The 26360-nt window shown below is 50.8% G+C and overlaps 1 protein-coding gene across 1 annotated transcript in view; it reads right to left on the reverse strand.

Moving 5' to 3' along the window:
• The window catches only part of DISC1 (DISC1 scaffold protein), a 242247-nt gene that overhangs the window by 3939 nt on the left and 211948 nt on the right, over positions 1-26360 (reverse strand). The window contains exons 11-13 of the mRNA XM_053667294.1: positions 23814-24093; positions 8396-8511; positions 299-463 (exon numbers count right to left, since the gene is read on the reverse strand). Of these exons, the coding sequence (XP_053523269.1) occupies positions 322-463; positions 8396-8511; positions 23814-24093 (538 nt within the window). The 3' untranslated portion in view covers positions 299-321. The remainder of the gene's footprint in view (positions 1-298; positions 464-8395; positions 8512-23813; positions 24094-26360) is intronic.

A 26360-nucleotide genomic window follows, 5' to 3' on the forward strand; every position in this document is an offset into this window, starting at 1 on the left:
CCAATTTCTGTCTAAAGGGGGCTGAGGTGAAAATATTTTCAAGTCCTGTCTGGGTGCTCCCATTGTCGACACAGTAAAGGTACCTCTGAGTGACATGTGGATGGAAATCAGGCCACTGGTCTTCACCACCCGGCACCTTCCCCTGTGGGCCCCTCTCAGCCCCAGGAGCACGGGCTGGGCCATCCTCGTGCTCGGAGACCTCGTGGCCCCGTGGCCCTGTCACTGGCCCAGGCACGTGGGTGAGGCGGGGAGGCGAGAGCGGCTCCTGAGCGTCCGTAGGGGAGACGGGGTCACTCACCTGCTTCCGCTGCCCCGCACGCCTCAAGCCAGTGCGTCCCAGACACCAGCTGTGGCACAGAAAGCCGATGCCTCTCTCTCTCCGGCCTCCATCGCCGGCTGGAGCTGCAGGATCATGGCCTGCAGAGTCCCCTTCACCATCTGCAGCTCCCTCCTGAGACACTGTGCGCCTCGTTAAGGGACACGCGGAAGGTGACAGCGGGTGACCCTCTGCAGCCCCCGGGGGTGGGGGGCCTCAAGGGGGCACGCGTGCCAGCTGGAAGCAGAAGGGCACTGCCATCGAATTGCAGCTTCAGGTTCTTCCCAATCGTAGGAATTAAATATTAACATGCATTTCACACTTCCTTGAAGAGTTATTGCAATTTCTACAAGGCCTGCGGTTATATCTCAAGTGAGGTTTCAAAAAGGAGATGGAAGAGTCAGCTCTCAGACCGAGACCGGGGCCACCTGGGATGCTTCTAGAGATCCGGCCTGTGGGACAGTGATTCCCGCCGAGCCCCTAGCTGGGGCGGGGCCACCGTCACGGCCACGAGCTCTGGCAGCACAGAGGCCGGAGGCTGGGGACCAGAGTCTCCCCGATAAACCCAGGTATTGGGGCCCCCACAGGTCCAGGCTCCAAGTCGTGAGTTACGGTCGCCGTTGGCCATCAGCCAACACACACATTATTACACGGGGCCTGTGTAAATAACTCTGAACCTCAGTTTTCTCAGGAAACAATGACTTTGAAACCCCTGTAGCTTCTAATCGGCTGCCACACGTTATTAAACTCACAGGTACTTGTCAACTAGCCCTTCGGGGACTCGAGATTTGACAGAGTGCAGGGAGCCTGCCTCTTCTGGGCCAGTCTGTCCCCCTTAAACTGCTGGGGTCTCAGTCCCCTCACCCGGGGAGTTGCTGCCCAGGCGGAGGGAACAGTCACAGGGAGCTCAGCAAAGGGCCGTGTGGGGAAAATGAGGCTGCTCCTCCCTCAGGAAGTGGGCTGTCTGCCGGGCGTTTGAGCTGCGGAGCAGTCACCAGGGGCGGCTTCTCTGCCTGTCCCACCGGACCCTCTGCTCGTCCCTGTTGCCTGCTCTAACCTGGAAGTCGGAACAACGCAAACGCAGCGTGAGAGAGGGGCTGAGTTCTGTTCCTGTACCAAGCACACTAACCGAACTGCATCCCCTAGGAGCGGAGGGGAAACAGAGAGGTATCTTGCCACCATTTAAACACCTCTCAGTCATCTCACGGGCTCAGACCACTTGAAGGCTGCCAGATCGGATACAGAGAAAACAAAGCTTTGGGGAGCGGAGCCTGCAGAGATCCCACTTCTCCCAGTCTAGGCTACAATGTTCTTCTATTTAAGGACAATGTCAGTGCAATGTCAAGAGAAAAAGACAACCTCACGTTAGGGTGTACAAAGGTTTCTCTTTAAAAAAAAGAAAAAGAAAGAACCACCAGAGGATCCTGGGTATTATGCAAATGACCCTCTCTTAAGCAAAAATGCTGAACCACCCTGAAAAGCTTTTGGCAGCTTTTCATCCTCCTGGAGCTTCACCAGACTTCCTCATTTGCGTAATTTACATACATTTACTACCAGGGCTCACTCCTTGCACCTGAACTTGAGGGGAAGGACGGTAATGTGAAGCGGGTGCAAGGAAGAAAGAATCTGATGTTTTTTACCAGCTTCGTTCTCCTCTGTTCCTCGGGACAGCTCTGCTGCTCTTTAGTGAAAACACAGAGGACTTTGCACAGGCAGAAGCCTAAGTGGTCCCCGACCGAACACCAAGCTGCACTTTAATCACAAAGTTACACTACGTTTATGAAGAGCACGCACAGAGCTTGGGCCGTTCACGAATCCTGACAAACGCCTCAGAGTTAATGACCACTGACGTGCGCCCAGGGACTGCACGCTCCTATCCGTAATATGCTGAATGATGACAAAGGTTTTGAGAGAGAATCAGAACTCAAATGTGATGCTTCTTAAAGAGGTCGTGGAACTCCGGCTCAGGCGGAACACAGGGAAGGGTTTTTAAAGTGAGAAGCCACAAAAGAAGGGGACTAAGTCCTACAACTAAAATGTCAGTGCCCCTCACACAAGACCCCCTGGTCCCGTCCCCGGGAGCTCAAAGGTGACGGTGCCAGGGCACGACCGCCTGCTCTGTGAAGCTGGCCACCCACTTGTCACTCTCAGAGTCCCACTTGTGACACTGCACAGTCTTGTACCTTGGTCAAAGTATTTTTTGCTTGTGAGTACCACAAAAGATTGAAGGTTAGTTTACTAATACAGCAGATCAGCAAACCCTACAGCTCTCCCCAGGGCTGGGCGTCAGAACTCCTGGAAGCCTCCTTTAGAGAACCCGTGGGGTAATAATCATCAAAATAAGTAAAAGAACCAACCTGCCTGTATTTTGAAAACAGTTTGAATATACTGTCATAGAAGAGAAGACAGGATAAAATGTGAAATGGGGGAGTTGCAGAACAATTTGCAGGAAAGGACCCTAATGTTGCCAGAGAGAGAGATGTCAGCTGTCTGTAGCCAGAACGGTGCGCTGGAGAGACACGGCGGTGAAGCCTGCAGACACTGGGCCTGGAGGGGGACGCCGCGGCCCTTCTTCCTGCCTCGGTCACGCTGGCCATGGACACGCATCCTTTCGTGTTTGGGTCAATGCGGTTCTAAAAGAAACCACTGGGAACATTTCGCCATAAGCAGTTGGGGAGATGAAAGCATAGGTCTCCTCGTTCTTCCCTGCACTCCTTCAAGTATTCAAACATTTCCCGAGCTCCCACTGTGTGCTGAGACCTGGACGTGGGAAGTGCGGGGGTCACAAGGTCCCTGACCTCATGGAGCTCTGGTGACAGTGAGCAGAGCCCAAGACACACATGTGAGCACGTACTAGGTGGGGGGGTGGGAGCAGTGTGGACATGAGCACACTGGCCGCTCTCGTGCGTAAGAGATGAAGGGGCCACGGCAGAGGTGTGCAGACGAGGGGTGAAGCAGTAATAATGCAGACAGGAAAAGCTCACGGTCTGGAGCCAGGCGGCGGCAGAGCTGGCGATGAGAGGCGGTCGGACTCCGGGTGGTTTGAAGACAAAGCCAACAGCCCAGGGCGACAGACCAGATACACACTGTGAGAGGGGGAAATGCAGGGAGAACGACTCCCAGATTTTAACCTAAGCAACGAACCGGAAAGACACACTTGCAATTCTCTGAGACGGAGAAGGCTGGGAACGAGCTGGGGTTTTGTGAGTGTGGGGAGGAATCTGACTTTGGACGTGTCAAGCTGGAAAAGCCCGTCTGCCAGCCCAGTGGAGATGCGGAGTGGGAAGAAGACAGGAAACGGAGGCCGGGGGGAGACCCAGGCTGCAGAAAGGCACCCGCGGGTTACGCTGAAGATGCATTTTTAAAAATACGTTCCTAACATTTTCTCACTGCGTCTCATTCGATACGATTTACCAAAATCTAAGCCTACTAAGTAGTAGAGCAGGATTAGAACCAGATTTTCTCATTGCTATTCCGATAAGCTCATGGTTGCAGGCTCTTGACATATTTGACCTTGACTTTTGTCCAAGAGCTGAGCAAACACAGTAACTCCACACTGGAGTGCCAGGGGTACCCACTGCATCTAAGTCCACCTAGGATCTCACTGAGTCCGAGAAAGCCTGTGCCGTAGAGATCCTGTAGCTGAGTCCAAAGCTCCCTGCAACACACATTCCACCAGAGATCAGTGGCATCTAAGAAAAATGACACATTTGTTTTAATAATGGCACAAGGACTGACGTGCCAACATCTTTAAAACCCCTTTGGAACCCAAGAGCATTCTTCACCCATAGAGGACAGACTGCACGCATATTAAGCAAATGTGTAACCTCTTGATAGTGAACTTGCGCCAACTGTGTTTGTAATCAGTGAAGGGGTAAGACAGCAAAGCACGTCTCACCGGGATCGCCCAGGAATGCGGCGGTCAGGCGATGCCGTCATCTAGGGTGGCCGTCTGCAGAGATCCTCCAAGCCCTTCAGAGGGGTCTTTTGTTTATACGTGAAAACAACTGAGTGTTGTACTTTGAGTCGGGTGTGCACGCGATTGTTTCAGCAGGTGAGTCAGAAGGAGGTCTTAAGTTCACTTGAGACCCTTCAGTTCAAAAAGAAATAACAGGGTGTCTTTCAAAACTGCTTCTCATTGGGTAAATTACCTCTTCACATCAGCAGCCACAGGGGCTGACAGTCCTGGGACATTCACCGTCACGGAAAACCAAAGGTGCGGAACAGCTGCTGGAGAGCGAAGAGGGAAGCTTGCCCCCACCACACCCCCAATTCTGTACCGGGCTGGCGATGCCTGCCTGGTGCCCACTGCATGTCCACGCCCTCACCCAGGCTTCCTCCTCTCCGCCACTCCCACTGGTGGCAGCCAAACCAAAGGGCCGTGGCCACCAGATCTGTGTCAGCCCAGCACACACAACGCCTTAAACAGCAACCTCCAGGGTCTCGGTTTTCTGACCTATAAACTTTGAGGTGGGGACCCATGATCCTCATGATCCCCCTTCAGCTCTTAGCTCGTGAAGCAGAAGTTCTCCAGGAGTCAAGGCCACTGTCCCAGACTGTTACCTTTGTCCTGTCGAGCTACAAATTGGAACGCTGGACCAAACACGGATGCTCGGGGGTGCGATGTCAGTACCAGCTCCTGGAGGTATTCCCAGTGCTCCAGTGCCATCAAGTGCCACCGAAGCGAATCGATTGGGTGCCGCGCATTCCAAGTACGTGGAGAGAACAGACCTGCAGGAGGCTCTCGGGACAGGGCTGCGAGTGAGGCTGCAGATAGAATCGGGACATCCCTCTCCTGGTTCAGAGGCAGGCGGAACTGCCTGGAGGGCCGCGGAATATTCCAGAAGTGGCCCAACCCTAGGCGTACGTTGTTCCTTTCACAGTGGGCTGTCGGGGCGACAGAAGAAAAAGGGAGGGAAAACCCCCGCTTCCAAATGCACCGAACCTACATGGCGCCAGTCAAAGCGATGGGAACGCGGAGCAGCCATCACGGACACTTGAAACGTTTTTCAAAACCTAACTGCTTGTTAGGACCCCAGGAGACTGTGAAATTGTTCTAGACTCTCAGCCTGAGGCTCTCGGAAATCGGGCTTGACTGTCACGCCTCCTGGGCCTGCCCTCAAACTCCAGGCGTGAGTCGCCTCTCTGACGCCAGCGTGCCGATGAACGGTGCAGACTCTCAGACACTCACTGCCGCCATGGCTGATGGGTCGGTGCTGCTCCTCTGCCGGGCAGCCTGTGATTTAGGGAGCCTGTCAGGATGACGAACAGACGTGGCCTGTTCCCCTCCTCAGATCCATCTTCTTCCTGAGAGCTGGGTGCTCCCAGCAGGCTGCCCGAGCCCCACTCTGAAGTCGGGGTGCCCAGGAGGTCTGCGGGGAAAGTACCCCCGCTGCTGACACCCAGACCCACTCTGTGGGCACACCGGACAGTGCTTTCCCATGCACACAGTGTATGCAGAGGCAGCAACAAGGGCATCCTAGTGTCCCGGCTAGAACCTTCTGGACGCGCACTTGCATTGATCGTGTCCAAGCCTCATCAAATGCGCCGGAGGATCTGACAGGGTGCTCAACAGAATCAGGGAGAAACACGGGCCCCACCACGCAGTTACTTCTCGTCCCTGGCGAGCGGGTCCTTCAGGCGCACTCAGCTTTGTGTCTCCGGCGACAGAAGGAAACACGGACCCACTGGAGTTTGTCTGGAGGACACCAGCAGCCCCTCCTGCTCTCTAGAAAGGTTCTCACTTGAGCAAGGCCTGCCTCTGCAGAGTCTCATAAATACCTGCCCTACGGCACCACACTCCACTCAAACCGAGTGTCACTTTCTGTGAGTTCAAAGTCACCTGCCTTGTATTTACTCTCCATTGGTGGCACGGAACACATACGGGCTTTGGAGAAGGGTGGGGGGTGAAGTCCGTCTGTGGTGTGTTTTATTTCAGGGGGGAGGGGTTGACTTCAGTATCTAAACCAGTGCTTCTTACCCTGGTCTGACGTGGCCCCGGAATGTCCCCAGTTATCTCAGTGAGGATCAGCAAAAGTCTCAAAAGACATGACTTCATTAAATACTTTTTATTGTAGCTTTGAAGTTTTATAGTAACTCTGTGCCCCCCAGAGTGGGCCTGTCCCTGTACTTACAGGCCCAGCTGTGTCCTGATGCTTTAAGTAGGACCACAGGGCTTTTGGCTGCTGGATTCTGCCCCTGGTTGGAAATGATCTTGGACTAGCCACACCATTTCTAAGCCTCGGCTTTCTCCATGACCCAGCAGGGATAAAGATGCCCATCTGTCTACAGCAGTTTATTAGAATTAAGTGGCTTTTCGCGCAAGTCATTGTGTGGTTACTGATCGATTCCTTTAAGCATTTTTACAAAATAGTTGAATCGACTCATCTTGAAACCTCTTGTGGGATGTGGTTTGAGTTTGTGACGTCAATGCTGAGAACAGTGAGGCAAACGGACTTGGAGATTGGAGTAGTCGACCTAAACCAGCACGTGTAGGGACTGTGTTACACATCCTTCCTGAACTTAGCCCCCCTGAAGACCCTGGAGGTCCCTGTTACTACCCGATGTAACCGATGAGGAAGCTGATGAACAAAGAGGCATGTAAGCTGTCCGTGATCCTCCTGCCCCTGAATCCGGACTGGATGGGCCATGGGAAAACCAAAGGGACCTTGTTGACACACAGCTCTGTCCCCTCCCAGGCTCCTCCCTGACACCCGACCCTATTACGGAGAAAACCCAGTGCCTTGGGCCAGGCTCAATGTCTAGAAAATTTCTAAACAAGAGACCGACAGGCCCGGGCTGTGGGTCTCGGAACTGCTACCTGACTCCCTCTCCGGCCTGAGGGACGTCCCGCTGAGCCAAGCCCCACCGGGAAGCCCTCCGCCTGCAGTGGCCTTCCGCACGGGCGGCTCCCAGATGTGTGGCCCCACAGGCACGCCCCCCATAAGTGTTCAAATCTGTGTGTTCCATGCACAACAAAAATCCTTCTACTGCTTCTCGGTCAACTTCCTAATAGCTTGAATGCCAGTTGTAGAAGAGGTGGGAGATCATGAAGAACAGGGTCTACTTTTAAAATCTACCTTTAACAATGTGAACACGACAGCCGACTAAGTTGAAGGAACTTCCTGCTAGGTTTAATAAGCAAGGTCAAAGATGTAAGGTTATGATGAGGAAGGAAACGGCGTTGGATCACTCCATCATTAAACTGTGGGTCTTAATACTCACAAATAAGACTAATCCTTGACCATCCAAGGCCACTTACACACACACACACACACACAGGCACCCAAAATCAGGCACGGTAAGAACTGGAATTCTGAAGAGTGAGATGAGCAGTGACACTTCCCACAGATGTATCTCCTAAGAGGCACACTACTGAATAACAAGGGTGCGGGAACAGAGGGGTGTTTTTATCTGCAGTGTCAACCCCGAACTAAATAAATAACTGAAAAGATACAGAATGAGGCTGCCTGTCCCTTCGTCCACCAGTGCACCTTCCATCTGCCCTCAAAGGAAGCGACCAGCGACAGGACGGACAACAGCACCTGCAGATGGCCCTGCGGCTCGCTGCTGCTCCACACGGGTGCACAGCTAAGCCACGCGTCCTCACACTGAATCCCGTGCAGGAAGAAATCGCGCACGGAGTCCTGGTAGGTGTCATCCTCTGCTGCCTGTCACACAGCAGAATTACATGGTTCACAAAACCAAACGCGGATTTGGGTTTCTGAGCATTGAAAAGGCCCCTGGAAAACCGAGCCAGTCAGAACCTACAACCTTCTGAGCCCCACAAACCCGGAGCATCCCCTTGATACTGCGGTCTGCTCGGGTCTCACGGTGAGCATGTGGAACCGTGGCTGATTTTTAATAGGTTTCATAATCAAAAATGCTGTGTTACCTACCAAAAACGAGAGAAAATGTTAGGGACTATACAGCCACAGCCATCCTCAGTGTGCTGAATTAGAGATGCCCGCAGCACCAACCTGCTTCCACGTGCTGAGGCACAGAGCCACCACGTATTTTTTAAGACTTGGTTTTACAAAGAACCTGGCAGATGTTGACTGCGAGGTGGAAAGGATATGCATGAGGTCTTCGTCGTGGTTCTGGATCGCCACGTGAAGCTGGTCCTCCAAGTATAGTAATTTCTGGCCTATGGCTTCACATTTTTCTCCAAGTTCTGCAGAAATGATGTCCAATTCCTGGCCAGACGGGGGGAAAAAGAAAACTCGTAAGTTACAGATTTTTTTTCAGGGCCACTTACGTGTCTGCAGTTCACCTACTGGTACCGGAAGGGAAGGTGTCCCAGCCAAGCTGTCTCTGCCTCTGCACCCCGCCCCGGCAGAACCGAAGAGCACCTCTGTCTCCCCTGGAGACTGCTCTTGAGAAGACATGAACCAATTTCGGGTGATGACTGAACGATGAGTTCCATCTCCATGGCTCCACAGGGTGCCCCCCTCACGTGGTCATTTCAAAGTGCTGTTGCCAGCATGTCAACTCCTAAAGTGGATTTACCCTGGGGGAAGCCCGAGTCTTCCAGCTGCATCCACGGGCAAACTGAGAAGGTAATAGCAATTCTAACCAAAGCGGGGCTGAGACGAGTCACGGGGCAGCTAGGCTGGCTCTAAGGACAAAGAGACATTCTGTACGGAGACAGGGACGTGCGAGGGTCCTGCGCATGTGTTTACATGCTGGTCACAGTCCCTGAAAGCTGGAATATTGAGGAAACTTTAATATATATATAGCCACTGAATATATGTATTATATATAACATACTATATATGGGTATTACATATAATGTGTATTATACATATATAGCCACTGTATATGTAGGTGTTAATTTTCTCTCCTTCACTGGAGCATGACCCCCCCACCCCTCACAGGAGCCAGGATGATAAACGTCAAGCCCCCTAAGAAGAGGCACGATGACATCTTGGTCACTGCTGGGTCCAGAGCTCCTGGCACAATGAGAGACACACGGCAGTCACATGGTATTCACTGGTTCCAGGAGCGAAGAACCAAGCCCTGGCACTCCCTGCACGAGCCAGGAAAGCGCCTTCTCTAGGTCAGTCTCCTGTATGAAGCCAGGCAGAGCCGGGTCCCTTCCACAGCTAGCACCAGGCCCGCGCACGTTGGTTGCGTCCCCTCCACTCTCGTAAATGCAGCCTGACCACGCCAGCTGGGGCGCTGAGCCCCCTGCCGTCAGTCACACTGTTCCCAGCTTCGCCCTGTTCTCCGCACTTGTCTGACACCCCACCTCGCCCACAAGGCCCCAGACCACGTCTTCGCCTTGCAGCGCAGCAGCTCTGACCTGGGTCACGTCAGTGACTGTAAACTCCCCAGGGCAAGGCTGAGGGTCACTCATTCCTCTGCCATGGCCTCAAGGGCAGGGTCTGGCTAGGGAAGGCCACTGACTTTTCAAAGAAAAGCACCAACGAGGTCAAGAAAATGAGGAAGAAACATAGGGACACCCAGAATAAAGGGAAAGAACAAAAGCACCCTGTGCTCAGTTAGAGAAACCAGACAGAGAGAGACATGGCGCATGATGTCAGTCAGATGTGAAATCTGAAGAGGCTGAACCTGCAGCATCAGAGTAAGGCGGTCCCCAGGGGCCGGGGTGCCATTAAAGGGGACAGACTTGCACCTGGAAGATGAGTAAGTTCTGGAGACCCAAGGTACAGCATAGTGATTATGGCCAACAAGACCACATGACATGCTTCAGAAACGCTAAGAGACTAGATCTTAAACGTTCTCACCACAAAAAAAAGAGAAAGAAGAACATGACAGAGGTGTGAGCTGCCATAGTAATCACACCGCAATATATAAATGGATGGAATCAACATGTCGTACACCTTAAACTTACACAATGTTAAATATCAAGGATCTCTCACGGAAAAGTACGATGAATAAATAAATAAGCAGCAAAAAGTGAGCTCAGAATGAAGACTTAACCAAGTGTAAAAGTAGTATTTTCCCAAGTAATAGCAAAGTCTTAGAAGGAGCACCAAAAAGAATTTTGCATAAGGAACATAATTAAGATATATATTCAAATTGTACTACAGAGTTACTACAAAAACTATAATTACTACCCAACAGTCACAACAAAACACCCAGGTGTGGTGATATTTACCAATAAAACTCCTTTGAGATCATAAGTTATATAACATTAGAATTAGAATCTATGAATGACCATTAAATCCAGATACATTACTTAGCATTCACTCTAGTAACTCCGGAATGCTTTCAAGTTTATATCTGAATGACCAACCATAGTAGAATAAAATGGTGCTCATTGGAACAATACATAAGTGTTGTAGATATTGGAGACTTCAAATACACTGCAAGTAAAGTGCGTACAGAGGAAAAGAAACCTCGTGACAACACACAGCACTGAGGACAGAGGGACAGAATGAACACGCAGGCGTGGGACGCACGCGTGAAGGTCTGCTCGTAACCGGCCCCAGCATTGAAGACGAGAAGACGTCAAGCCCATCAACATCACGCGGGCACGCCTATTTCACTGATTCTAAAAAGTAATCAGTTATCATTCAAAGCGGTGGAATGACCGAGTAGACGAGGCACATGAGGCTGAGGCGAGGTGCCAGGAGTAACCAACGCCACAGCCATGCTTGGCATACAGGGGACACTGAGAGAAGGGACATCTGGAGGGAACCAACAAGGTGCAACCACAAGTCACACAGGACAGAGAAACAGTCTTTACAGGGAAAGTACATGCGCTGACAATACACTTAAAGACAGAAAAAACCCAGAGAATCAGAACACGGAGCCGGGGTTTAAAACATCCGTAAATGGAATCAAATGACTCGATCCTCATTTGAAGGCCAACACAATATAAATCAAAGCTGAATTAAATCATGTAAAACAGGACTTCACATTTCTCCCCAAACATATCATCCCTGCCTATTTTTCTTTTAAAATTATGTACAGATTGTGCGAGTTTGAAAAGTGATTTCAGGGTACGTGGTCTGAATTTGAAATTTGAAATTGTTTACATCTTATGATCCAATAATTCCACATCCTGGAATCGCTCAAAAATAAAATGTATATGTTTAAATTTAAATCATTTCTACTTAGCTTTTAAGTATGAAAAAATGTTTACCATGCACATTAAATAAAAATGTAACATTTTAATGCAAAAGTAGTTATAGTGAAAGTATTGGAAACAGGAGATAAATGTCCAACAATAAGGAAAACGGTTAAAATAAATTCTGGCACATTTGATTTCTATTTAACCATTAAAATCATTTTTTTATCCTCACTCGAGGACATTCTTTCATTGCTTTTAGAGACAGAGGCAAGAGGAGGAGAAATATCGATCAATTGCCTGCACCCTGGCGGGGACCCAACCCACATCCTGGACGTGTGCCCTGACTGGGAATCGAACCTGCAACATTGTGGTATACAGAATGACTCTCCAACCAACTGAGCCACACTGGCTAGGCCCATTAAATCATTTTTAATACAAGACTATTTAATGATGAGGAAATACTCAAACAGGCAAAGCACTAAAATAGGAACAATTGTTATTTTGGGGGGCAGGAATATAGCAAACGTTTATTTTTTCCTCTATACTTTGTTGTATTTTCCACATCTCTAAAACATAATGAAGAAAAAAAGTTAGTAAAACAGTAATTCAAATCATAAGGAAAAATACATCTAAACATTTGTAAAAAAAATTTTTTTAAGATAAAAAAGACACGAAGAAGCCTAAGGCACAGACTCCGAGGTCCCAAGGCTCCGGGGCCCGGGGCCGAAGGTCCGCCCAGCCTCTCTCGCGGCGCTGCTTCTCCAGCCCGTGGAGCGCCCACCAGGCCCCGAGTGCACCTCTGGTTGCTGGCCTGACAGCTTCTGCCCCTGAATGAGAGCATCCTGAGTGTGACCCGGGCGGATACTCTCTGAGGGCTTATGGCTTCACCAAAAGGCTCCCACTTGGAGTCCTGGGAACAGAATTAGTTTATAACTAGACTGAGAGCTGACAGCTGACGAGAGGGCAGACTTACACGTTTCTATCCACCCAATGAAAACTCCACTGTCTGCAGAGGACCAGGCGGGACCGGTTACCAGCCAGACAGAGCTGCAGGGAATCTGCCTGTTACCCCAGAACTTGAAAGGCGAGGCAAAACATCCCTGTCCACCTCCTCGCTGGGCCCAGGTCTGGCGGAGGGTATGTGTGGCCTTTGGGGACCTTGCCTCTCTGCCACCAAGAGACTATTTATCACTTCTCTCCCTCGGACCTGGGTGTGCCTTGGAGGGTCCTTCAATGGACAGAACCCAGCAAAAACGACAAGCCTGACTCCCAGAGCCAGATCATAACAGGTGACATGTCTTTGCAGATTGCTTTCCCTGCCACCCAGCCCCCGTGCTGTGAGGAAGCTCGAGCCACAGCGACAGGCCATGTGCGGAGTCTGGTGGAGAACCCAGCGAAGGCCTGGCCGGAAGCAGATCCGGGAGGCCCCGAGTTTTTGGCGGACGCCAGGCCCCACCTTCAGCTGACACCAGGCATTGTGGGGCGGAGACAGCCTCCCCCTGGGCCCCACCCAAACCCTCCCCCAGAGACCCATGTGGACAACAAACGCTCGTTTTATAGTAAGTTGGGGACGACTTGTTCGGCCATCATCGCTGAAACAGTGAGCTAAACGGCTACACCCTACACGGGAGGCTGGGTGTGAGGAAGGACTGTGGGCAAGTGCGGGCAGGAAGGGCACCCTCACCGCTGCCTCGCTCAACACCAATGACCAAGACTGACCAGACCCTGACACTCACTGATGTGCCAGCACCCACACCTGCCCCAGCGTGAGGCTGGGAAGTGCAAAAAGAGATGTAGACAAGCAGCCATGGATGCTGGTCCCCAGTCCCCAAATCCCCGGCTCCTGGTGGAAGGCCATGCTATCAAGCCCTGCAGACACACCTTCTGAGCAACGCATGTGCCTGCAATGCGACCAGCAGGGCCTCGCTCTATGGTGGCTACTCAGCACGGCGAGGTCACCCATCACGAGGGGCAGAGGGTAAGAGACGAGCAGAGTCCTGTCTCGGGACCCACACCCGTTTGGGGGCACACTCTCGGCGTGGAACGAAGGGCGAAATCACTGCACTATTGAGCAGCTACATCCTCCTGGGCACGTGAGGTGTGAACACTCCAGCCACACAGGATGCCCCCGGCGTGCCGTGCTGCCGCTGGTTTCTCTCGCGCTTCGAGAAGACCTTTCTCAGACGTGTCCTTTTAGGCCGATGGGTTCTAGGCTTTACTCTGCAGAGATTCCAGGCCTTTACCGTCAACCCTGTCCCACTTTCTAATTTTATCTGTTTCATTTGTCTAAGACTTGGGGGAAAGTGCAAAACAAGTCTACAAAATAGGAACTATTAAAGAGATTCTGTTTGCTCATTTGTTTATTTTTTTTTAAGGGAAGCTTCTTTTCAAAGTTTCAGGGCTTCAGTAAAGCCCTGGCATTTCTGTCAGAGCCAAAATGGTGAACTGAAGTCAGGCGCGCACAGTGCAAGGGTCTCAGTGTGGGGTTCCTTGTGTGAGGTGTGAGGCCCCTGGTCTTGACCCCACCCTGTTCCCCAGGACACCAAAGGCGATCATTTACCAAGTGCCACCTCAGTGAGGGCCACTCAGCATGTCACAGGGCCTTCCCTAAGGACCTTCACAGCGAGATGCAGAGAGGCTTGGAGTGGCAGGGGCTCAGCCCCTCTGTTTACACACCCAGCGTCTGAGTCCTGAGGCTTGCTGGAGGTCGCACAACGAGGAAAGGGTAGGTTGGTGTCTAAGATGCACTCGTCCCCTCATCTGGCCCATTATTTCCCCTGGATCTGGGGGCAAACCGAGAAGGATTCTTGCTGGGCTGGCACAGGGTGGAGTCGGGGGCTTATAAAGGGGAAGAGGCAAAGAAATCAGAGAGGCGTACGGCATCTGAAGACACCACCTCTCTTCCCTCCACCATTGGAACTCTGCCGAGTCTTCTCTGAGTCGGTCCAGCCTCCCTGTGGGGAGGGGCTCCCTCCAGGACTCAGATTCCGATCAGCTGGTGGTGGTGACATCAACCAGGACAACCTGGAATGCCATGGTGAGCCGGGACCGTTTCTGGTCCCCGTGCCCGGAACAGAGGAGGCGGTGAGCAGGGGAAGGACGGTGCAAACTTCTGCCTTCTGAATGAGAACGTGAGGGTCACGACCTTCCAAATGCACGTTCTCTAAACCGCGTCCAGTGGCTCCTGGATCTCTGGGCTCTTCTCCGTGGGAAATCTGTAACGTCTGCTTCCATCTGTATTATTAAATTAAATGTGGCACACAAAAAAACCCCACAGGACTGATACTTGACCATTCAAATATTTCCCACTACAAAGTCCCTGGCAGTCCTGGCTGAAATGGAGCTTTATAGGGTTTGCATTTCTGAATGGAGGAAGTACAGGTTGTCTGGCATTTCAAGGCGTCTTGGGAAACTCTCCAGCAATTTGCCCCATCGGGCAGTCTTTGCAGCACTTCAAATGATTTTTTTTCTTTCCGTACCTCCCTCCTGTCATTTTGCCCTAAGTGTAGCCATTTCCCACGTGGGTCGGAAGGAAAGAAGCTGCTCCAGGTCAATGGCCTCATTACTGAGCCTCTGCCTGGCTCTGCCTGGCGAATCTCCCGTTGCTCTCCAAACCCCTGCAGTCACTTCTTCCAGGGATGCTCCTGTCCCCCGTCCCCTCCAGGTTAGGGCTATTCCTGCAGCCTGGTGTTCTCTCCAGCCCCGTCCTTCCTCAGAGGACATGCACCTGCCCATGCCCCCACCTCAGGGGAGCAGAATGGTGTCCTGCCGCCCCTGCGGCCCTGGCCCCCGCATCCTGCCCAGCTCTTAGGAGGTGCTCAGTAACTGCTTGTTGAAACAATGAATGGAGACTCTCCTTCCCCCCAGGCCTCTTTCTCAGACTGCACATCCAAGGATGAGCTCTTTCTCAGACTGCACATCCAAGGCATCCCATGAAGAGTCAGACAGGAGACGATGGTCCCTTGCCTTTGAGGCAGCCGAGAATGGCTTTGCCTGGGGCAATTAGTCCGCCTGCCGTGTGCTGGCCACAGCACTTCCATACAAATGTGCCCTTTATCAGCCTCAGAAAAACCCCAGCATCTTCCCTCCCGTCCCCCCACACGGGCATGATACGGTAGCGCCAACTCAGCCTGCAGCATTTCAAATATAATTTGCTTAACTCCGCTCATGATCAAAACCCATAGACTTGGCTCTTTGGGCAGAAATTCCCAGCTGGGTTGCATTAGAGCTAATGTCAAATTTCTGTCCTACTCGCCAGACTCGAGAAGCTTGATTTAAAACAGAGAACGGGATTTCCTTTGTTGTGCAGGATTTTCCCATTAAGACGACTTTCTAAAAACATTTATCTACAGAAGTTTACACTCAGACCCAAAGCTGCGTTCAGTTGCCGGCCTGGGCAGTTCCCTAAACCTCACACACTGGTGGGAACAGTCAAACTCCGCAGCTGGCGTCTCCAAGGACCTTTCACTTAGTGCTACTTCTCATAAATAAGGCCCGGCCTATGGAATTTGGAAAATAATCAACATTGCAAGCTTTCAAACTAGAGCTCCTATTCAAAGGGTAGGAAATAATATAATAAAAATAATTGTTTTGATAGGAGCAAGTAGCTAGCTGGTAGCAGTATCTTATTAGGCCGTATCTAGAGCAATGAGAAAAACCATATTAATTATTTTATTTGGAACAGAAAACGCATGTGGAATGGGAAACTGTTTAGGTCCAACTGCTGTAGCTGCCAGCTCGGCTCAGGAAAGGCTCCCACGCCTCACTGCGCCTGCGTTTCCGAAATGGTACCCCTCGGTGGTGACCTGCCACAGACTGGAGCAGGGGCTGTAGCTTGGGTGGAGTCACTGAATCAAGAATATTTAGATAGCTGACTTTCCCCAATGCTGTCAGAAGTATCTCTGCAGGGGGAGGCAGCATGACGTCTGAAATGGTACCAAGTAATAAAACAGAAACCTCATAATGGAGGATGTGCTCCTGGCTGTGATTTAACGCCGCTCTGGGACATCACTGAGCACCGCCTCTGCTCCTGCTTTTCCTGTGGGAAACGCACTGAGCCCCCGCCACCGTTCTGTGCTTTAAAGTTACTCCTTACTCCGTCCCCTCCTGGGGTCGGGCGTGGGGGGCAAGGACCCCACCTGGGAAACCCTACTCTGCGCTCTCTTAAGCGGATCCCCATGCTCGCTGGCCCTGTGATACGGCAGGAGAAACAGCTTCCCCCCAAACACAAAGTCACAGCCAAAACAACAAAGAAAAGACAGGTCACAGACCAGTGATCCCCTCTGGTTGTCAAGCTGCCTGCATTTATGAATTGCTGAGCCATAAGCAGTGTTAAAAAAATATGGCCCTGGCTGGTGTAGTTCAGTGGACTGAGCACCAGCCTGCAAACCAAAAGATCACTGGTTTGATTCCCAGTCAGGGCACATGCCTGGGTTGCAGGCCATGTCCCAAGTAAGGGGCGCACAAGAGGCAACCACACATTGATGTTTCTCTCCCTCTCTTTCTCCCTCCCTTCCCCTCTGTCTAAAAATAAATAAAATCTTTTTTTAAATTGTGCTGCAAACATTCAGTGATCACAAGCCAAAGATGCAACTTGAACCTCGTGGTGTTTGCCCTGTTGTGAAGCCTCATTCCCGCTCCTGCAGCGTAAGGTAAACCAGATGCAATCCCCACCGCCCGCGAGCTTAGCTGATGCACTGCATAACGCACGCACTTGGTTCGGCATTCAGCTCACAGACTGAAACGTGTTCCTCGGGCTGTTTTCCAAAGTATTTGCTTGGCAAATACATTCCAGGAATGCTACATGGTTTTCTTTCTTTCTTTTTTTGTTGTCCACATAAAGAGCATTTACCTCAAAGTCCTGTCCACACTACAAGGAATATCTTTCACATTTATTTGAAATAGATTTTATAAGTGTTTGTCTTTCTACATAAACTCTGACTGCTACAGTCATGTGTAAATGCCAAGCACAGAGGCTCCAATTAGGACACTAAAGGTACATCGTTATTACTCCACATAATGCAGGTATTTATCCAAATATCTAAATTACAGGGCTGCACCCCGAGTAAATGGTAGTTCTTTTAAAAGCATCCAGATGTCATAAATGGTAAGGAAGGCATCTGAACTATGTAGATGTCTTTAGGTCAGAGGGAGCGGTGAACTGTCTTCAAGTACCGTATTTTGCTGTGTATAACGTGCACCCACATTTCAGTGCTGCCCATGTATAATGTGCATCCTTATTTTTCCCTAAAAAAAATGGGCAAAAAAACGCGTGTTATACACAGCAAAATACGGTGTCTGTGTGCTTGTGACAGGAGGCGCTGAGGAGTTCTAAACAGAACCAACGAGCAGAACCAAAAAGAACTGATAAAAGCAGACGCTCCCTGATCATTCACATACGTTCCGTGACCTGTGGTTTTCAGCTCTATTTTACATTACACGACCACTGCAGAGAAGTTGGACGGCTTTCCTTCTAACACACTGCAGTCAAAGGTCAGAGCTGGAGGAGGCCAAACCCTGTTAGAACCTCTGGAGGCAAAATCTGTTTGTAAACGATACTGGTGCGTCGGCATGTGCCTGTCTCACCCCCGTTTCACACGAGATTCAGATTCCAGGGATCGGGCTATCACACCATAAGGTCCTTTTGTGTAAGACGATGGAAACAGAGCGAGGCTGGGGGTTCCATTTAGGGGGCAATGTGCCTGCACACTGCCTGTAGCTAGAAAACGCTGAGCTACGAGAAGAACAGTCCGGTGCCGACCTGCATCTGTGTTCATTCTAGGTTTACGATTTCCATTTCTAACTGCTTTTGTAAACTATGCGACTGTGAGACTGCTGGGATTGCTGTTGTCGAATGCCAGCGTTTAACCCTGGCTCCGGCCGAGGCCCCTTGCGAGCCCAGCCTGGTGGGCGCTCCACGCGGGAGTGCACGGAACTGCAGCCCACGTCCCCCCTGCACAGAGCCACACGGGCAGGAAGCTCCTGGCTCGGCTGCCCTGGCCCCCAAGAGGCGAGAAAGTCCAAAGTAGCCTGCGTATGACAAGGGGGCAGAGTATCGGTTCATTGCCCAGAACCGTGCCAGTCACTCAAAGGAAACCACCCCGTGTTCGTTAGATAAGCCTCCAACGTTACAAGGGCCGTAAACTAGTCCTCGCGCCCAGGCGGTGGCCGTCCTTGGGAGTGCAGCCGTGGACGACGAGGAGTTTCCGGGATGAAAGCGTCCCCCAGAGCCCCGGGTCGTTTTCCTCAGCTGCACTGGGTTACTTTTAATTAGTGGAAGGACTGCCACAGTGAAGCCCCAGAGCACAGAAAGTCGTTCCAGAATTTTCCAAAGGGAGGCAGATCAGTGGAGCGCACTTCCTTTCCTTGGGCAGGTGAGGGAGGCCGACTTAGGGGACCAGAAGGAGCCAGGAACGGAGGCAGGAAGCCCGGGCCCCACCTCCAGGCCTGGGCGTGGCCCGGGCGTGGCCCTGCCCCCTCCCAAAGGCAGGGCCAAGGCCAGGCTGGGCCGAGGCACAGGCGAACCGAAAATCCTAATTACAAAATTTGAGTAAGTGTAAAGCAGTAAAATACCAGGGTGAAAAGAGTGTTTTTGTATCGATTCCTGGTCAGGGCACAAGTCTAGGTTTCAAGTTTGATCTCTGGTTGAGATGCGTACAAAAGGCAACCTCTGGGTGTCTCTCTCCCACATCGATGTTTCTCTCTCTCTCTCCACGGCCCTCTCGCCCCTCCTCTCTCTATCAGTAAACGTATCCTCAGGTGAGGATGGAAAAAAAGGGCGGGGGGAGAAAAAGAGACTGAGGATTTTGCTTTGCAAACGCCGTTGAAGTGTTCAGGCCTCCTTCGCGTCACCTAAACTGGAAACCGCAGATGAGGCGTTAGCGCCGAGGTGTGCACAGAAGGGCCCCGGGAGGAGGCAGGCAGCAGACTCTGCAGACAAAGGGCCTCGGGCCCACAGCACACGGCTGGCAAACAGTCGCGTGTCTTCAGTTTTAAAGAAGTTCAAAATGCACATGCGTCATTTTCTGTGACTCTCTGGCTCTTTCATACATCCACCAATTACCACCCTGGTTGCATCCTGATTGCTTCTGCTGGTCGGCTCTTGGGTTTGCAATACAGCTGGGTGTGCCACATAAAACTCTAAATGTCCTCGGAGGTCAACTCCTCTTCGTGCCCTGGCCCTCGGCTGTCTCCCAAAAGGCATCAGAGGAAAGCAGCTGGCGGGTAAGTGACCGTGTCCTTGTATTGTCTCACAAACTCTCACACGGGTAGTTCAAGACCTGCTTGCTTTACTTGTTTCTTTCTTATTGATGGATTTTTAGGGAAAAGAGAAAGGAGACAGAGAGAGAAACATCAATTTCGTGTGTCACCCACCCATGCATTCACTGGTTGGTTCCCGAATGTGCCCAGACCAGGGAGAGAACCTGCAACCCTAGCGTATCAGGACCACGCTCCAACCCACTGCGCTACCCTGCCAGGGCAGGACCAGCTCTTTTTACCCTGTTCTCCTGGTGAGGGAGCTGAGCCCGAAGTGAGCCGGGAAGTGGCGGAGCGGAGGCAGACCCGGGTCCGCCTCTGCCTTCCTACCGCTACACACGGCTCTGGGGTTGGAACCAGGTAAGACGGTGAGTGAGCACACACGCCTTCACCACAGAAAGCCTTTCCTCCAGCTTTCCTGTCGCGTGAAACGGAGTGAAATGGAATTGGGACTCTGGTGTAGTACGGAAAGGGACAGCACCTGGTTCTCACTGCGAACTTTTTACCACAGACACCTTCACTCACTGGCCACTCAAACGGTCCAGGACACAGCTCCGAGTGGCTGCACCCATTCTGGCCTCTTTTACCCCTTGGGCGGCAGCAACAGGATGGGAACAGAAGCAGCTGGGGTGACAAGCCCAGGCCCAGTGATGCTGTCCAGGGAACTCCGCGGGAGGGGCCCACTCCGCAGGGACACAGCGTGCACCCCGGCAGGCGGGCTGCAGACAGGAAAGAAAGAATTAGGCAGCTATTACGGCCAGAACGGCGAGGACAAAAGAGCAACTTCACAGCGGAGGAAGCTGGCGCGGTGATTTCCCCAGCTCCCGTCTGGCCCCTGCGCAATTTCTGTAATATCTATAAAACAGGGCCAGTGGCAGCTGATTGCTTCCAGAGGCCAGGAAAGGCTTGCAGGAGAGGCTCAAGGAAACCAAAACAGAGGAGGCTCTTACGACCGAGGAAGAGCACGCTAAGACTGGCCCGTGACCCTCAGGCCCACGCCCTCATGACAAAGCCCAAAGCAGTTTACTGTGCCTCCGTGGACCCAGCTGTAAAATGGGGGAAATGGTGCGGAGTGGCCCGATGGGACCATAAACACAGTGAAAGCTTTAATTAATGACAAAGCACTTGTGCTAACAAAGCGCGAGCGAAAGGCACAGAATCACGTAGGCCAAATAAGCACAGTGAAGGCTTCACCAATCCAGCTCCCTGTGGACCCCTCGAAGTCAGAAATTTTCCACGGAAGATTTGGGTTGAGAAGAAACTGACTGCCTTCAGGGCGTCACACTTCAACAGAGAAACCAGGGTGGGGTGGCCAGACCCCTCGGGGAGTTCCAAAACCGAGCCGACTCAGAGCTACAAAGCAAATAGACGCGTTCGCCACAGGATAGGCACACAAGTGCCCCAGACTTCAATAACTCCCTGCAGAACCCAGGCGGGAAAACTAAATCGCCTTCCAAACAACACCCTCAGTGGTCGTTTCTCTGTGCCTTCCAGGGTCTAAAACCCTCAATCCAAATACGAACAAGACGCTTCCTTTATTAAACCTTTATTTTCTCAGCTGTCTTCCACTACTTCATTGCTCACTTCTGCTTCTTCATCAAGAAGGCAAGATATAGTATTGTTCAAACATCTTAGAGACATCAGTAACTGTCCGAAGGTGATGAGCACACACATTTTTGACCCCTACTCTTTCTGTGCCACTCATATTCAGGTGCATTATGTTATTTAGGTCGTTTTCCTCACCCTCACTGTTTTGAGCAGATAAGGAAATGCAGCAGCCTGCAGGCAGTCTCCCCACCTCAGGCTCCTCCCACCATATTTTACTATCTTCCACAGCCCTAAGCTGAGCGCAATGGATTCAGACACCTCCTGCCTTGCTTTGAAATAGGTAGGTGTCACTTTTTTGAAGTGATATGCATTAAATTTCACTCCTTTTGGTGTAAGGTTACAGATTTAGACATAGGATGCATAACCAAGATACAGAACGGTTCTACTGCACACACACACACACTCCAAACTCCTTCCTGCAGCTCTTTGTGACCAGCCCCTCCCCTCAGCCCCGATTCCTGGCAGCAACTGAAATGTTCTCTGTTCCCATAATGTTGCCCTTTCCAGGAAATATGTACCATCTTAACATTCCAGCCACTCACTCACGGATTCAGAGGAAGCCTGCCTCCTCTCTGAATATAACCCCAGAGAAAAATACGGGATGGGGCCTGGCGTAGGTCAGGGGACCCAGCAAACGCTGCGAAGTCCCCTCTGCTCTCGCCACCCCCAGGAAAGCAACACAGCTCTGCAGGGCGTCCTGGCGTTGCACTTGGTGCAGAGGAGCTGGGGGCGGAGGGAGGACCGGGAGCTCAGAGAAGCAGCCACCGGGGCCTCCTCCTCGCCGGAACCTCCTGTGTCATCCTATGACAAGGCTCTGCTATTCATTCCCCTTGACTCTGAATTTCTCTCTTTTAGGCAAAATTAGCTCTGCTTTCCTATAGCCAGATTGGCAGGTGCGAATAATCTTATAAGGGAGGCGTCATCCTCCTATACCTGGGAAAGTCATCTGCCAGAGAGCCTGGACGGACACAGGGGGGAGAAGGGGAGGGAGGAAGCAGGGGAGAGGAGGAGGGAGGGAGGGAAAAGACTCCTTGCACAAGGCCAAATCTGCTGAATCAGTCCTGACCTCCAGGGGGTGCTGAGGCCCCAGCAGACCCCGCCACAAGCCTGGCCTGGACAGAGCCCCTGGGAGCCCACCTCGGAAAGCCAGCCTGACCTTCAACCTCGGCCCCAGGGCCTGTGGTTCTTCCACCCAGGACTCCCCACCCCTTGCTCCCCTCCACTCCAGAATATTCTTTCCAGCTGCCCAACTGCAACAGATGGCAAAGTTTCCACACCTCTACCAAGAGCTCCGGCAGCCTGGCTTTCAGGGCGGGTCCCCCACAGGCCTCGGGGGACAAAGGCTGAGGTCATCTGTGACTCCATTTGGAGCCTGACCACGAGGGGCCAGCGGGACCACAGAGACAAGAGCCACAGAGACAAGAGTGGCTTCTCGGAAGTCACTCAATTCAAAACCAGGACTGAGTGTCCATTTCCCAAGCAGCTCAGAGGCGGCAACTGGGAGCACAGGCCGCCAGTGAGTGTCACTCTGGGTGGCCACTGTCCTGTGTCAGGGAGGCCACCCGGGGGGAGACTCGTCCCACTGCACGGAGAGTCAGGGCGAAGGTGCAGCGAGCGTCAAACCCAAGCTGCAAATGTGAAGTGACACGTTCCTCCAGCCTCACCACACTTTAATTTCCTTTTAATATTCAGAACACCTGGGAACCTGGCCAGAAAAAAAGCTCCAAGCCTCGGTCAGGGCAGTGAAACTGGAAAAATAGTCCTAGGGCCCTTTCACGGAAAGGAATATTGTGAGGGTTAGAGGGGAAAGCGAGGGGAGAGATGAGCCGGAGGGAGAGGGAAGAGGAGGCCCTGGGAGCTGGGAGGGGAGGGAAGGGGAGGGGAGGGGAGGGGAGGGGAGGGGAGGGGAGGGGAAGGGAGGGGAGGGGAGGGGAGGGGAGGGGAGGGGAGGGGAGGGGAGGGGAGGTCGCCAGCTCTTCTCTGTTGAGTTCAGCCTTGGGGCAAATGTTAAATAAATCTACATGTGTGTACATATATACATGCATGTATACACATGCACATCTATGTGAAATATAATTTTACACTTATATAATATATAGCATGATAAGCCAATTGAGGGTTAGGCTGTGTTTTTTTTAAACAAATAAAACAGATTACAAACACCTGTTATGATCTTGGTTTGCCAAAAACAGTTAATGGGATAAACACATATATTTGAATGTTTGATTCTAATAAGTAATGGTATGTTGTAAGAGATAGATTCTAAACATATAATCAATATATATGACACATACAGTATATATAATAGTTGTGTGTATGTTAAATGACACATATAGTGTATATTTATATAGTAATTATGTATGAAACTGAATATTCTAACTGTGGTCATAAAAGTAGAAGAAAATAGAACTAAATAGGCCCAAGTTTTTCTCTTTGCTCTTCTAGGTTTTAAACTCCTCCTACAAAAAATTCTACATTATTTTATAATCCTATTCAGGAGTTCGCAAGACTGTGAAACGTTCCTATGGTCCTGTGGGAAGCCCTCCCACTGGTGTGAGTGGGGCCCTGTGGAGGCTGCGGGGCTGGACAGACCTCTTTCTGCTTGTTGTCGGCACAGGGAGGCGAGGGGGCGGGCTGAGCCCTCCACTCGCGGCTGAGCGCCTGCAGCGGGGCCCTCCTCTCATCTCCAGAGCAGGGCAGGGGGCAGCAGCCGGGGACTGTGGCACAGGCAGCCCCCCCTGAGTCATCCACCAGCTTCTCCTCTGCTGCGGACGGGCAACCTCCGGGCTCCTGGAGCTGCAGGCTCTGGAGAAGCAGCTGACAAGCTTCCAAGTCAGCTCCCCACACTCTTCCCAGCAGCGGACACGTGCAGCTAAGACAGAGGGGAAACAAAAGTGCAAACATCAATCCAGTGACCTTTCATCACACCAGGCCAACAGCCTGCGCCCCTGGCTATAGCTAGTTAGCCTCCAGTAATGCACTTCATTTCACACAGCGATGGACGACTTCCACCAGAAGATCGGGGGAGGCCAAACTGGTATACACCGCCAAGCATCAGTGAAGTAAGTATTGGTTCTTCTTAATCACGTGGTCAGAAAAGACATGCAAGAGCCTGTGCATCTTTCCAGACTCGGTGGCCCAACACAAAAAGGACCCTGCGCGTGTCTGGTGGCTTCCTCTGAACCCCCAGAGCTGCCGACTCTCCCTGGCTACATGCCTTTTCACGCACTGTCTCACCTGCCTGGGCTGTGCCCGCCCCACTGCTTCTCCCTGCCAACACACTCACCCAAGTGATGGAAGGAAATGAAGCTGCACAGGGGCAATACAGGGGCCAGCAAAATAACACCCCCTGATCTTACATAAAAACCTTTTATTACAAAATCACAAGCATGTAATTCTGTAACATAACGATATCACACTCAAGCACACCATGTGACATTTTAGGTGAAATATTCAAATTGCTGTCCATCTCGTGTGAGACATTCACGCACCGTACCAACCACACTCAATGGTGTTACTTCTGCCAGACCCTGTACAATAGATAGTCAGCCTCCGTGGCAGGAAGAGACAGAGAGAAGTTCATCCACCTCTTCAACTTCATGCTGGATATTTTCAATATACCTATCTTCCATTTACTAACCCTTCCTTCTACTGTATCTAATCTGCTATTCAATTTATCTGCATGTTCTAAATGCTGTGTATTTTTCAGTTCTGTAACTTTCATTTGAAATTCTTTTGCACACTTCAATTCTCTGCTTCAATGATCCATCACATCTTCTATCTCCTTGAATATATTCATCGTCATTATTTTAATTCATTGTCTATAAGGATGAATTCAGAAGGAAAAAGAAAGAACGAGATGGGAAAATGTCAGAGGAGATATTAGCTAAGCATTTTCAAAGACTGACCAGGGAAATATCAAACTACACACACAGGAAGCACTACAGGAAAAATCAAAGGAATAAAACACGCCCAGGTCTGTCATAGTGAAACCGCTGAGCAGCAAAGACACAACAAAACCTTAAATGCAGCCAGAGGGAAAAAAAGACATTTACTTCAAAGGAACAATAACATGGTAGCAGAAATGGTGGACGTCAGGAGGCCATAAAACATCTTTCAAATGCTGAAAGAAAACAACAGCCAATCTATACATTATACAATCATTCTGAATTCACTCCAAAAGCAGAGATAAAGATATTTTCAGATAAGCAAACACTAAATGCATTCCTTGGCAACACATCCATAATGAAGGACATGACCCCAGCTGGAAGCAAGCCCACGCCCAGAGGAACGAGAAACCATGAGCACATGTGTGGGGAGACCTAAGTGAGTACTGATGGGAAAAAGCAATGACAATTTCCTTCGCAGCCTAAAATACATGGAGAAGTGAAATACATGACAACCGGACAAAGGGAAGGAGGGAAAGAAAAGAGTGAAGACAGGCTCAGGTACTTGAAAGGAGCAGAAGTACTTATTTAGATTCGACTTTAGAAAGTCAAGGTTTCCTACTGAACCCTTTATGGTCATCAAAAAACTGAGAAGCTAAAAGACTATATAACTGACACGCTAATATGGGAAAAATTGTTTAAAATTAAAAACACTTCAATAATTCCCTGACCAGTGTGGCTCAGTTGGTTGGGCATCATCTTGCAAAGCAACATATCACCAATTGGATTCCTGGTCATGGGCACATGCCTGGGTTGCAGGTTCGGTCCCCAGTCGGGGTGCATATGAGAAGCAATCAATCAATGTTTCTCTTTCACAATGATGTTTTTCTCCCTTTCTTTCTCCCTCCCTAACCCTTTCTTTAAAAATAAATAAGTCTTTTAAAAACTACTTGTGTTCCTTTTATGAAAGCAATGAAGAAAACAGGAATAAACATGGCACAGAAGGGAAAATGGTAACAGAAATATTTATACCCACTATATTAGGAATTATGGTAAATATGTGTGAATACTGTAATTAAATGGTAAAGACTCTTGACTAGAATTAAAAATTGAAATCAATATATGCTTACAACAGACAGATGTTAAGTGCTAGGATACAAACAGGTCACAAGTGAAAGATTGGAAATAACATGTTCTGAAAACATTATTAGAGATGAAACACCCCACAGCGGGGAGCTGACTGCCTTCCTGA

Source organism: Artibeus jamaicensis, unplaced genomic scaffold, assembly GCF_021234435.1.
Source record: "Artibeus jamaicensis isolate MK-2021 breed Jamaican fruit bat unplaced genomic scaffold, CSHL_Jam_final contig_467, whole genome shotgun sequence".
Lineage (NCBI taxonomy): Eukaryota > Metazoa > Chordata > Mammalia > Chiroptera > Phyllostomidae > Artibeus > Artibeus jamaicensis.